The sequence below is a fragment of the Anabrus simplex genome, chromosome 9, assembly GCF_040414725.1.
Source record: "Anabrus simplex isolate iqAnaSimp1 chromosome 9, ASM4041472v1, whole genome shotgun sequence".
Taxonomy (NCBI): Eukaryota; Metazoa; Arthropoda; class Insecta; order Orthoptera; family Tettigoniidae; genus Anabrus; species Anabrus simplex.
This window is the reverse complement of record NC_090273.1, coordinates 25,244,205-25,257,725: the sequence shown is the minus strand read 5'-3', so window position 1 is coordinate 25,257,725 and position 13,521 is coordinate 25,244,205. Positions and strand designations below refer to the sequence as shown.

General features: G+C 40.4%; 1 protein-coding gene across 1 annotated transcript in view; it reads right to left on the bottom strand.

Annotated features, from left to right (window-relative positions):
- The window catches only part of ds (dachsous cadherin-related 1), a 231,259-nt gene that overhangs the window by 123,169 nt on the left and 94,569 nt on the right, over positions 1-13,521 (bottom strand). Inside the window, exon 6 of the mRNA XM_068229134.1 lies at positions 11,135-11,585. Coding sequence (XP_068085235.1) covers positions 11,135-11,585 — 451 coding nt within the window. The remainder of the gene's footprint in view (positions 1-11,134; positions 11,586-13,521) is intronic.

Here is a 13,521-nt window from a genome sequence, read left to right as displayed (position 1 = left end):
TCTCTCAATCATGGCCATCCATCAATACTTCACATTACAGCCCCAAGATCACATCAACCATCTGTACTCTAACGCCCCTATTTGATAATAATGTGTCTCTCAGTCATGGCCATCCATCCCATCACAGCTTGCAAGATCACATCAACCATCTGTACTCTAACGCCCCTCTTTGATAATAATGTGTGTCTCAGTCATGGCCATCCATTAATACTTCACATCATAGCCTGCAAGATCACATCAACCATCTGTACTCTAACGCCCCTCTTTGATAATAATATGTCTCTCAATCATGGCCATCCATTAATACTTCACATCACAGCCTGCAAGATCACATCAACCATCTGTGCTATAACGCCCCTCTTTGATAATAATGTCTCTCAGTCATGGCCATCCATTAATACTTCACATCACAGCCTGCAAGATCACATCAACCATCTGTACTCTAACGCCCCTCTTTGAAAATAATATGTCTCTCAGTCATGGCCATCCATTAATACTTCACATCACAGCCTGTACGGTTGATAGGAAAAATCGCGTCACATATTTTGTATTGCTAACTTCGTGCCGCAAATTTTCAGTTGACCCCCTGCCATAAGACGTAGCCGTGTTGAAACACCGGATCCCGTGAGATCTCCGAAGTTAAGCAACATTGGGCGTGGTCAGGAGTTGGATTGGTTGCCACGCGCTGTTGGTGGGGGGGGGGTAAGGGAATGGAGGAGCGGAAAGGAACTGGCCACCCTACCGCACGTAAACTCCGGCTCAGGAACACCTCTGCGGAGGTTCGGACCTGCCTTCGGGCAGAATAACCCTTACCTTACCCCAGCCATAAGACATATTTATATAAATAAGTGCACCTGCTTTCAAAAATATTGACAAGGTTATGCTTTTCGTACCACTCATGGGGAAGCGTTTCCCGGAAATATTGTTTCTTCTCGTTTCCTACATGTGTATAGCGTTTTCTGGCTTCACTACTGTCGAAAAATAAAGAAAAGAAAAATCAAAGAAAAATACCAGATTCAACAGGTGTGTCTGTTTAAATCAGTGTGACACAAGCGGTGTTAAATATCATGTCTAAAACTCCAAGATTTTCTTATTACACCCAAAACAAGTTTTTAACATAATTACTGATACGCCCTGTAGAGACAACTTATTAAACATCTACATTTGAAATATATTCGTGAGATAGTGTTCATATATAAAATATCTTATCATTAGAATGCGGTAGGAGGCATACAATGGCCGCTGTAAAACTTGAGATAGATTTCGATTGAATGATGGATTAAGAATGGCTTGAAAAATAATGGCAATTGACGAGGAAAGCAACTAGACGATGTTCGTTCGTATCGTTAGAATCCCGGGGTGATATTTCAGCGGTTAGTTCTTGACACCTTTGAATAAATGTATGGTAATTCGAGATGTATAATGATTGGAGGGAGTTAAAATAGTGAAATGGTGAGTAGTTAAAGCAGTTAACGGGGTGTAAGACAAGGTGCGATGGGTCTGTGTGGGTGAATGCGAGAGATCTGCAGGCGAATAGGCCGACTATACGACCTTGTAGGCTACACAAGTCTTGCCGTTCCACACATTTCCTTCCTCTCGCCGGTGGATCATCTTGACAGTGGACTTGTTTTCATTATCTTTTCTCCGAAAGTGATACATTAACAAGCAGCGCATTTCTTTTTATCATTATTGTTAAAATGCATGTTGAAAATTTTATTATTATTATTTGACTGCGCTACATTTTAAAAATATATTTCCATTATGATGTTAATCTAAACAACGGCAAGATTTCGAAAATATGATCAAAAATGTTTGTCATATTAATTGTGATATTTTAATACATTTTTAGATTATAAATGCTTGCATATTTCTAACATTTTTGAAGTGGTCCTTGCCAAATATAGCAAATGAGCTACAATTACTCTTTGAAGAAATCTGGAAAACTGAAAAAATTCCTGAGGAATGGAAAGTAGCCTTGATACATCCACTCCACAAAAAAGGTAATAAACAGGACGTTAATAACTATAGAGGAATATCTTTATTAGCAGTGGCATATAAAATATTTTCCAAGATTTTATTAAACAGAGTAGAAACAACACTAGACAATCATTTAGGTGAATATCAAGGTGGTTTCAGGAAAGGAAGATCATGCTCAGAACAAATATTTAATCTTAAGTCAATAATTCGCCACAGGTTACTTAATTCAAAGGACATTGTAGTCATGTTTGTAGATTTCAAAACGGCTTTTGATTCTGTTGACAGAGAAACTATATATAAAATAATTCGAGAATTTGGCATAAAGTCTAAACTGGCAAATCTAATCCGTGAAACACTTACAGACACAGTCTCTAAAGTGAAATTTCTGGGAGAGATATCACAGCCTTTCAAAATAAAAACTGGTGTACGACAAGGCGACGGACTATCCCCAATTCTTTTTAATTGTGTCCTAGAGAAAATAGTGAGAATTTGGAACGAAAAACTTATTGAACTCAACATTTCACCGATAAGGTTAGGAAGAGGAAACAAAAGGATTGAAATAAATTGTCTTGCATTTGCAGATGACTTTGCAATACTTTCTGAAAATGTGACATCTGCTGTAACCCAAGTAAATGTCTTGGAAAGAATCGCCAGCAGAACTGGCTTAAGAATTTCTGCAGAAAAAACAAAATTTTTAACAAATATTTGGGATGCACCAACATTTCTGAAAACAGATATTGGCCAAATAGATGGGTAAAAAAATTCAAATATCTAGGGGAAATAATCCAAGAAAATGGTTTAGAAAAATCTGCAGTAGAGGAGAGGGTACATAAAATGGAGAGAGCTTATGGTGTCACCAAAGATATCTACAATAAAAGATGCCTATCCAAAAATGCTAAAATAAGGCATTACAACACAGTAGTGAAGCCAGAATGCCTATATGCAAGCGAGTGTCTGGCATTAAACTATAATTTAGATAAGCTAGAAATACTAGAAAGGCGAATCATGAGGAAAATATTAGGCCCACAAAACACAGCAGAAGGTTGGAAATTACGAAGTAATGCTGAAATATATAAAAAAAATAGAAAATATATCAGATGTAATGAGGAGAAGGAGACTTATGTTTTTTGAACATTTATATCGAATGCAAGATAGTAGATTAACCAGTAAGATTTTCAGATATTTGTGGAGTAAGAAATCAACGACAAGCTGGGTCAATGAAGTAAGAAAGGATTTAGAAAAAACAATATAACAACAGAAGAAATAAATAATAGAGAAGGCTTTCGGGAAAAAGTATTGAAAATAGAAGGATTCCAAGGTAGGAAAGTAAAAAAGACTGGTTCAAAGTGGTCTGAAGACAGAAAGAAGAAACATAGTGAACAGATGAAAGCGTACTGGAAGAAAAGGAAAGAACAAAGAAGAAGGAATTGAAATTGGCACGTGGTCCTCTGGTGGCCCATTCGAAAGAATAATAATAATAATAATAATAATAATAATAATAATAATAATAATAATAATAATAATATCAAGACAAAAAGGATCCGACACAAAATATTGTCACCAAATATGGAACAATTAAAAGAGTACAGAAGTTTAAATATCTAGGGGAATGGATAACCCCAACAGGACTACCAGGAATAGCATTACAGGAAAGGGCAAGAAAGATGGAAGCAGCAAACCAGTTATGTCGAAATGTCTACAATAAAAAATCAGTTTCATACACTGCAAAAATCAGGCATTACAACACTGTCATCAAACCAGAAAGTCTATATGCGATCGAATGTATTCCACTGAACAGGAAGGGCTTACTAGAAAACATTGAAAAGACAGAAAGGAAGATCTTGAGGAAGATACTAGGGCCCAGGAAAGTGGGTCAAGAATTTAGACTGCGACCAAATGAGGAACTATACAAAAGGACCGAAAAAATCACAACATCCTTCAAGAAGAGAAGACTCTGCTTCTACGGACACATTAAAAGAATGCCACCAGAGAGAACAGCCAAGCGAATTCTGGAATACATGGAGAACAGGAAGACACAAACTAGCTGGCTTAAAGGGGTCAAGGAGGATATGGAGGAAAATAATATATCACAGCAGGTAGTATACAACAGACAGAAATACAGAAAAATCATCAACAAAATTAAGGGATTCCAAGATCAAAGTAGCAAAAAAGGACCGGCAACAACTGGTCACGGGAACGTAAAGAAGCCCACTCTGATAGGATGAAGAAGTACTGGGCCGATCGAAAGAGGAAGAACCGTAAATGAATGATGCTTAACGTGGTCCATAGTAGACCCATTCGAAAACAAGAATAATAATAATAATAATAATAATAATAATAATAATAATAATAATAATAATAATAATAATAATAATAATAATAATAATAATAATTGTATGGAACGATTATGGAATGGACGAGTAGATACATTAATTTTCTTTAAAGGAAAGAAAATTCCACATCGAACACTAATCTTCGATTCCCGCTGTCTGATAATTCTCTTCTTCTTTTACTTCATTCCCTACCCACTGTACTTAAGTGAGAAAGGCAGCAGGTAGTTGGTAAAACAACGACAGCTTACAGGATGGGCTAAGCGAGCTATAAAGTTAAAGATAAAATAAGACGAACTGTGCATGTTTCACATTGCTCATGTAGTGCTTACACCACGGACGAAGAGAACTTGTATTATTAAAGAAAAATAATATCCCCTTATCTTCTTTAACCGAGAACGGATTGAACTTACCGAAGAAACGACTACGTAACAAGTCTCTCGTCGCTCTACATGGCCATGTCGTGTTGTTTCCTATTTAGTGCATAAACACTGCATGATGATTATCTCAAGAACACAGGGTGTCTGAATGTCTGCTTTCTGTAATGAACTTGCATCTGGGAAGGAATCGCAGAATTTAAGAGCACGTGAACGTAAAGTATGCATGTTTTAATGTCCATTTTGTAGGTTCATTCCCAGAAAGTTATTTTGTTCCAAAACAAACACGCTTTTCTCTTCTATTTGCGAAAACTAACTACATAATATAAACTATCTCTCTCAGTTCATCGGCTCACTTGTAAGGACGATTCATCGTGAGGAAGTTCAGAAATTTAAGTCACAGGTTCTTGAGGTTCACTCAGCCTACAGTAAAATTGAGTGCCATGTTAATCAGCGGGGGAAAATGCGGCCGGAGAGAGGGTTAACCACTCTCTCTCACTTGGTGTCGAGGTTGTTGATGTTGGAAGCCTTTACCCACACCTCCAAGGGCCTTCATCGCCTTGTGACTTTACTTTTTAAACACCAAATACGTCACCAGAGATATTTTACAAGCCAACATCCTGCGACACGGAGTGTCGAATGGACATTTAAAATCATTTAATGCCATTGCTTTTACGTTCCACTGACTACTTTTTCGGTTTTCGGAGATGCCGAGGTACCGGAATCGAACCTGCCAAGTTGGGCTTAGAAGGCTCTCAGCCCGGGATGACATTTTTCAGCCCTTCAAAATTCCAAATACCTGCGCTGGGTTTTAAATCACCGATCTTCGGGTCTGGAGGCCGCATCCACAGAAGCTCTCGCGTAACAAAAGACAACTACCATGTTTGCGTGTTTGAAACCAGTTTGACTCTATGTGTATATGGCCATCGATACCATTCTTAGGACATAATGTAATGAATGAGATGAGTGTTCGGCCGTCAGCTAGCCAGACAGACAGCTAAGTGATGGAAGACGGACGGACTACCAGTTAACGACAGGGCGCTATGCACGCTCTCAGCTTAACGTTCCTTTAACGAGAATGAGACTGGGTGCACACTTGTACAGTAGAAGGCATAAGAGACAGAAACAGATCTCACGGTTTCCACTGTACATTCCATCAAAGGTGGTTTATGCGCACAGCTCCATCAATTGAGTTAATTCCAAACTTAGCCTTCACCTTCTCATTCCCAGTAACCTCCTGTTATTGTTCCCACCTGTTTGTACCAGTGATTATGTCTCTTACATCCAACTTATGAAAATTTTTAACCGGAAGGGTTATTTACTGAATTAAATATTTATTAAACAATTATTAATAAAATCATAATAGCAGAGGTATTTTATATCATCATCATCATCTGTTTACCCTCCAGGTTCGGTTTTTCCCTCGGACTTAGCGAGGGATCCCACCTCTACCACCTCAAGGGTAGTGTCCTGGAGCTTCAGACTCTTGGTCGCGGGATACAACTGGGGAGTATGACCAGTACCTCGCCCAGGCGGCCTCACCTGCTATGCTGAACAGGGGCCTTGTGGAGGGATGGGAAGATTGGAAGGGATAGGCAAGGAAGAGGGAAGGAAGCGGCCGTGGCCTTAAGTTAGGTACCATCCCAGCATTCGCCTGGAGGAGAAGTGGGGAAACCACGGAAAACCACTTCCAGGATGGCTGAGGTGGGAATCGAACCCACCTCTACTCAGTTGACCTCCCGAGGCTGAGTGGACCCCGTTCCAGCCCTCGTACCACTTTTCAAATTTCGTGGCCGAGCCGGGAATCGAACCCGGGCCTCCGGGGGTGGCAGCTAATCACGCTAACCACTACACCACAGAGGCGGACGGTATTTTATATAATATTATTTACTACGATTTTTGCGCTGGGTCTCTTATGCAAATCTCTTTGTAATTGCCGCCATATTAGATTTATTCACTGACGTATATATGCTACGTGTCAGCTCACAGATCGGAAATATTGCGAATCACCTTTGAAATTTCCACGCAATTGCCTGTTTGGCGTGATAATCTCATTTCGATAATATTTCAGCGATAGTCAACCGTGATTGGTTGGAACCCACACGAACTCGATTGGTCAATTTTCAATGCGTGGCGCATGGGATAGTTACCGTTTCTGTGGTGGCTGGTTGTGCGGTGTGTTGTGTGTCAACGAAGATATGCGTATGAAGATGGAATCCCCGAGCCAGACCAATTGATCATATGAAATAATCGAACACTGGGCCCTCTGAATCGAAGACTATTACGCTGACCATTCAGTCAAGGGGCCGGACCACCGCAGTCTCAGTCTCAATATACTGTATATATTTTTTAAAAACTATACTGAAAATGGATCAGATCGGTGGGAATCGTTCACAAAGTCTCCTTGTCACATCAAGTGATGAAGTTCAAACATGTACCGACACAACAACGGTAGGTAGTTTTAAATGAATAGAGATTCTTAGGTATCCTTCTGGCAACAATGCAGCGAGAGAGAGAGAGAGAGAGAAAACACTCAAACGGAGCTGGAAAATCGTTATTTTGTGATTGCACCCGAACTAACTAACTGATTTTGAAACATTTTCTGGTTGGAATGCAAACTGTCTCACAGGATATGTCTGCTATACCCCTTCGTATCTAAGGCCCATCCCGCTGTTCACTGTCTTGAGGGTTACATACTGGGTGTCGAAACGACATTACTGCATGGTTTGTTCTGTTCAAGAATAATTTACATGGACCTCCATTTTTTTCCCAGGAAAAAATTCATGTTTTTTTTCAGCAAATCATTATTTCCATTACAATTCCCAATCAAGCTCACTTCTTTTCCTCACAAGGCTCACCCCATTCATTTCCACCCTACCGAGCTCGATAGCTGAAGTCGCTTAAGTGCGGCCAGTATCCAGTATTCGGGAGATAGTAGGTTCGAACCCCACTGTCGGCAGCCCTGAAAATGGTTTTCCGTGGTTTCCCATTTTCACACCAGGCAAATGCTGGGGCTGTACCTTAATTAAGGCCACGGCCGCTTCCTTCCCACTCCTAGCCCTTTCCTGTCCCATCGTCGCCGTAAGACCTATCTGTGTCGGTGTGACGTAAAACAACTAGCAAAAAAAAAAAAAAAAAAAAAAAAACATTTCCACCCAGAGAGGAATGCGAAATGAAACGAGGGAGACTATACAAAGTATCTTTAAGGGGAATATTATACCAAGTAAATTATACAGCATATAACAACAAGTACAAATGTCTAAAACTGCATCAGTTAATGACGAGTCTCAGTGATCCATTTTATGATCAAGACCGTATCGGAGTACTGCAGTAAAAGTATGTTGATGGCCATGAGCTGATGGTCATAAAACTTATTTTTAAACAGACAGAGTTGCCTGGTTCCATTCAACAGTTCGATACGGACAGATGGACAGATGGAATTGCACAAAGCGGGGTGGTGATTGTAGCAAACGCTCAGAATCGAGTATGCTGATCTTCCAAACAAAACCCCTCTTCATCTGTCAGTCCGCAGCAGTGACCACTTCGAAAGTACTAAGGTGCTATTGCACAGAACATTTTTTATGTGCCATTTTATGGAAGAAACTGAAGGCAGCCTCCAAAGTATTGGCTTGACTTCGGTTCACAAGGAAGTAGCTGCGTCACTGTGGGCTGAAATTATGGACAGAAGCTATGGCATCACGCAGGGATCTAAACACAGAGTAAAATAATCCTATGCGCACATACCTGGTTGTGCTACCAGACTCGTAGCCAAGACGTTGCAAGTTACTTACTAATGTCCCTTCACCCTTCTCAATAAATACTGTTACGTGCTACTGCGACTGTCAGCTCTCTTGATGTATCCTTCGAGAGTTTCTGGAAAGAATGAGTGAGCTAGGCTGGGAAGCTACTAGTATGCGTGAGGGTACGTGACGACCTCTGTTTGTACTGTCCCTTTCGTCTGGTGTCTCCATGGATTCTTTGGAAGAGGAACTAGAACACTCATATTCTGGCCGAACCTCCAAGATTCTAGAACTTCGTCAGCAGGTATGCAGAGTATTCTAAAACATATATAACGTAATCAGGGGTTGGATACTACACCCCAAAACAAGACAAAAATTCCCTACGTTCATGTGCCATACAGTCTACCATTTACGAGCTACGCCTGTTTTAATTATTAGATGGAATGGGGGCGTACTTCGCATTTAGCTTTAACTTAGGAGTCAGGCATGCCGTTACGGACATGCGGTTCTTCGTAAGCGCGTGGAACAAGGCTGCCATCGAGTGGAGTGTTCGAACGTTTCCAACAATGAGACGGTGCGATCAATCATGCTTTCAATTGCATGGCGGACATTTTCAGAACTTCTTGTATTAGAATGCAGTATTCCTGCTGGTACACTGACATGATGACATCTACTCGACAGGGGATGTGCGAAGCAAGGCTATTGTAAATTCTTCCCGAACAAAGTTGGAATGTCTGTAACTCGAAAACGACTGAGTGTAGAGCATATATCGATCGGGACCTTTTGTGTTGTTCTGGAGAATCCTATTCACTTCCTGATTACTTACCACATGTTTGCGAATACCCTCTACAAAAGCAGGCTCGTCTCGAAAAGAGTACTGCTGGCTTATGATGAGTGTTGAGTAGTCAGTTACGAGAGGTGAGCTGAGAGTTTAGTGTATACAGCTGTCACGTGAGTTGATTGTGTGAGTTACCGGTCTTGTCTTCAGTCGAACCAAGTTGTCAGCAGTCCTGATTTTTGATAGCCAATAGACGTGCGTTCGAATCTGAATGCTTGGAGCTGTGTCATTTTTGGTCGTATTTAATTCTGTATGTAATTCTTTCCGTATATGGCTGAACTGATGTGCAGATACATAGAGAGGTCCGTAATTTAAAATATAACTAACGAATAGTAAAAAAAAGAGACTGCCAAGAGAATGGCATGTTAATGAACTGCGGAGCCTTCTACCCGGTAATTATTAGTTGCTTCCTGAATAGCGGTACACATATGCAGGAAGTTATTTGATAAGATGAATCTCATTAAGATTTGGAGGACATAAACTGCTTTAGAACTGTCGTAAATGTTTTTAAAGAATTTAATGTACGAGTCCGAACTCATTAAGAACATTTTACGGGGACACAAAGGAGCATCTTCTCGTTCGTTCTTAACTGACGAAATTGAAGCTGAGCTGTACAAGTTTTTGTCTCGCCGAGGAATGTTTTCTGGTATTTTACCACACGAAACAGGCATAATTTATGCTTATATGCAGTAAAACATTCTGTAGGTTTATTGTATTGTTTCGGTAATTAGTTCCTGGACGCACTGTACAATATGAAGGGAATGATGCTAAACAATTCCAAGTCTTCTAGTTCCACATATCAGAACGCAACGTGGGAATCTATCACAAACTGCTTAAAGGCGTTTTGAATCGTGAACACTGATTTTTTCAAGCTATTTCGACGGAACGTTTTACTCAGTTTTCTAGTTGTAACTTGGGAATTAATGAATTATCCCCCTTTCAAGTAAAATTTAGAGTAGGGTGCTTCAGGTGTTAGAATAATAATGCAATTGGCTTCACGTCCCACGAATTATTTTTACGGTTTTTGGAGACGCCGATGTGCTGGAAGTTAGTTCGGCAGGAGTTCAGTTACGCGCCAATAAATCTACCTACACGAGGCTGATGTATTTGAACACCTTCAAATACCACCAGAATGAGCCGCTCAGCCCGGATCAGGTGGTGGAACGATTCTTGTTACAAAGTTGACATTTCTTTTCAATCGGAAGTGTTACTCTAGAAATGACAGAGTGTATAAAATGTTTCCTAACATGCTATATAATATATATCCCATGTGATAGTATGTATTTAGGCAGATCCACTGATTCTTAATTCCTATATACACCATTATTGCATGGATAACTGACAAACTTACTATTCGGAAAAGGAGGAAATGATTTGTCCTTTTAAGTACGGAATGCAGAATTGATCAGAAGTAAAAAAAAATTCTAATTTTAAGTGTTTGCTACCTAAAGTTAATTATCACATAACGATTTTAGTCATTCTTCAGCATACTCCACTTGTTTTACTCGCATATGGCCAAATACCAGGTACTGCGCAATGCAAAGTTGCCTCCCTTCGTTAGGCAGTACAAAAGGATGGTTCTGTGTCTACTAACAATACCGTCTTCAACATTATAGACAAACGAGATTTTGTTCATTATTTCCAGAAAGACAGTATTTTTATGACATGAAACGATATTATGGACAACCTGATTTAATTTCCGCTCTTTCGCCTAAAATGTATATTTCTTTGCTTCGTGAAATCCATGGCAAAAGTTCCGATATTATTTCCACAAACTACCAGTTACACAACTGAGATGACAAGAGAGAATTTTGTAAAAAAAAAAAATAATAATAATAATAAAAAAAATCACAAGCGCACAGGGGTACTTACCAGTTATCAGGTTCACTTGGAAGCTGGTGTTGCCTGGAATCAGGTGGTATCTTATAGCTGCATTGGTATCCAGATCCGCGTCCGTCGCCGACAATTTCCCGACAAATGCACCTCGAGGTAGGTTTTCTTCGACGACGAATTCGTAGGCCTCTTTGGAGAACTGCGGGTCATTGTCATTGGCGTCCAGTACTGTGACCGATATTCGGGCTGTGGCGGTACCAGCAGGAGTACCATTGTCAGTGGCGGCCACTGCTAATACGAAACGGTCCCGGGCCTCGCGGTCCAGAGGTTGGCGCAGATACACCCAGCCGCTGTTGGGGAAGATGCCGAACACCGCAGACTCATCGTCCTCAGTACTTGAGGTGTTACGGCCCCCAGCACCTCCTACCAGTCGGTAGGTAAGGCGGGCGTTGTTACCGGTGTCCAGATCAACTGCCGTTACTTGCAGAACCTGCAAACAACAAGGAGAACTTCATAAATATGGATTAAGTGCGAAAATACTCCGGTAGTAAATCTGAAAAAAGAGATTTTAACCGTATTTACTATAACAAACACTCAACAGGCGTAGTCCTAACGATTCAGTATACTACCTTATAATACTGTTATCATAATGATGAGTGTAGTATCTAAATATACGATAAATTAAGTGTATGCAGATCAGTGATATGTCGCTTGTGAGCATGCACTCGGAATCTTATGGTGCTGTCGCCTTGCAGAAGATCGGCGATCAAATTGGAGTAGGCTTTCCTGTTTTCTGTATGGGAACTGCCTTGTCCTGGAGGTCGGACCACTGTCGGAGGTTCTGCGTTGAGGATAATCTTCTCCACCTTCATACACGTTTGCCTCCTATCTTGTCTTCTACGATCAGAATCACTTGGACGGTGAAATAAAATTTGACAAGATCTTAGGAACGATAGTGGCGATGGCATTTCTGAGGTTAGTAGATAGGCTGTAATTGTGGCGAAACTTACTGAATAAACAGCACTACGTGCAGCAATAGGGAGAATGATTTTGAAATCTTCATCAGAATGCATGAAAAGAGTTACCACAGAACAAGAGTAGGCAACACAGGCTTCCTCAAATGTCTCCCGGATTTTAGGTAGGGCAAAAAAATAATTTGTCAGCCCTGAAACTGTGATAGACTGTGTTGCTGAAACGGTCAGAACGTTATTTCTAAGTGATGCGAAAGTGATTCAAGTCGCTGTCTACCAGTATAAATGTGCGCAGGTTATCAGTGGATGTTCGTACCAAACTAAAGCAGAAAATAAGTGATACTTCTGTGTACTCCGTGGCTATAGATGAATCTTCTGTAACCAGGAATCAATCACGGTAAGATCAGCACCTGTCTTACACAACCCAATATTTGCATCCCAGGGCCCCTTTATTGGAACATTAACATCAGTCCGGACCGCGGGAGAAATAATTGAAGACTCATGCACTAAACTACATATAGCTATAGAAACACATTCAAGGAATGGTGGGGGGGGGGGGAACTTAATGTTACCCAGAATGTAGAAAGTCGTTTTAATTTGTTTTAATAGCACGAAACTTAGTAACACACGGGATGAAATAACAAAACAAGAACACAGAATTCCTCTATTTACATTCCATCTTAGACAATCCAAGTATCGCTGCAAACATTTATTTTTAAATACCGATTCAGATATGGTGTTCTGAGATCAGACAACGAATTCGAACCTCGAATTGTGCTTAACAACAAGATAATTATTGTAGAGGGTTGTTTTGGTATTTTGAGAACGGGGCCCTAGGAGCGACACTTTTACACCAGTCATAGCAGGTTCTGGCTACATAGGGAATGGTGTTACTAGTGTCGTTCATACCTCAGTCACTTTCATATTGTCGATGTCAAGGATGAGACTGAGACAGGCCAATTAAAGTCACCAACTTCTTCGTTTCCATACCACCAACTCTATTGCAAGATAGGGGGCTGGGCTTACTGTAGGTGTTAACAGAAAATTTATATTCGGAAAGATGGATACATTATTTAAAAGCACTAAATTTTTCAATAGCGTCAAATCTTCACTTCCCGAGTAGATCATCACTGGAATGAAATATTCAAGTTCTTCCTGTGTATCAAGACTGTATCACGCCCGTGTTTTATACTAACTACACGGGACTGATAACCGTATTTATGCTATGAGGGGAAACATGAACGCAGCCTGATAGAGTCGTACCACCCTCAAGTAGCTCGACAATCCGAGCGGATCGAAATGCTCCTCCCAAGTAATACTGAATATTATTCCTTTTATATCATTTAATTTATAGGGAGCCTTCGTTTTCGGTTATGAAATTTTCACATTCCGCGCCGAAGAGGATAACTGATGGTTTCGTGATACGGGCCTAATCAATCGTCAGGAATTGATAAT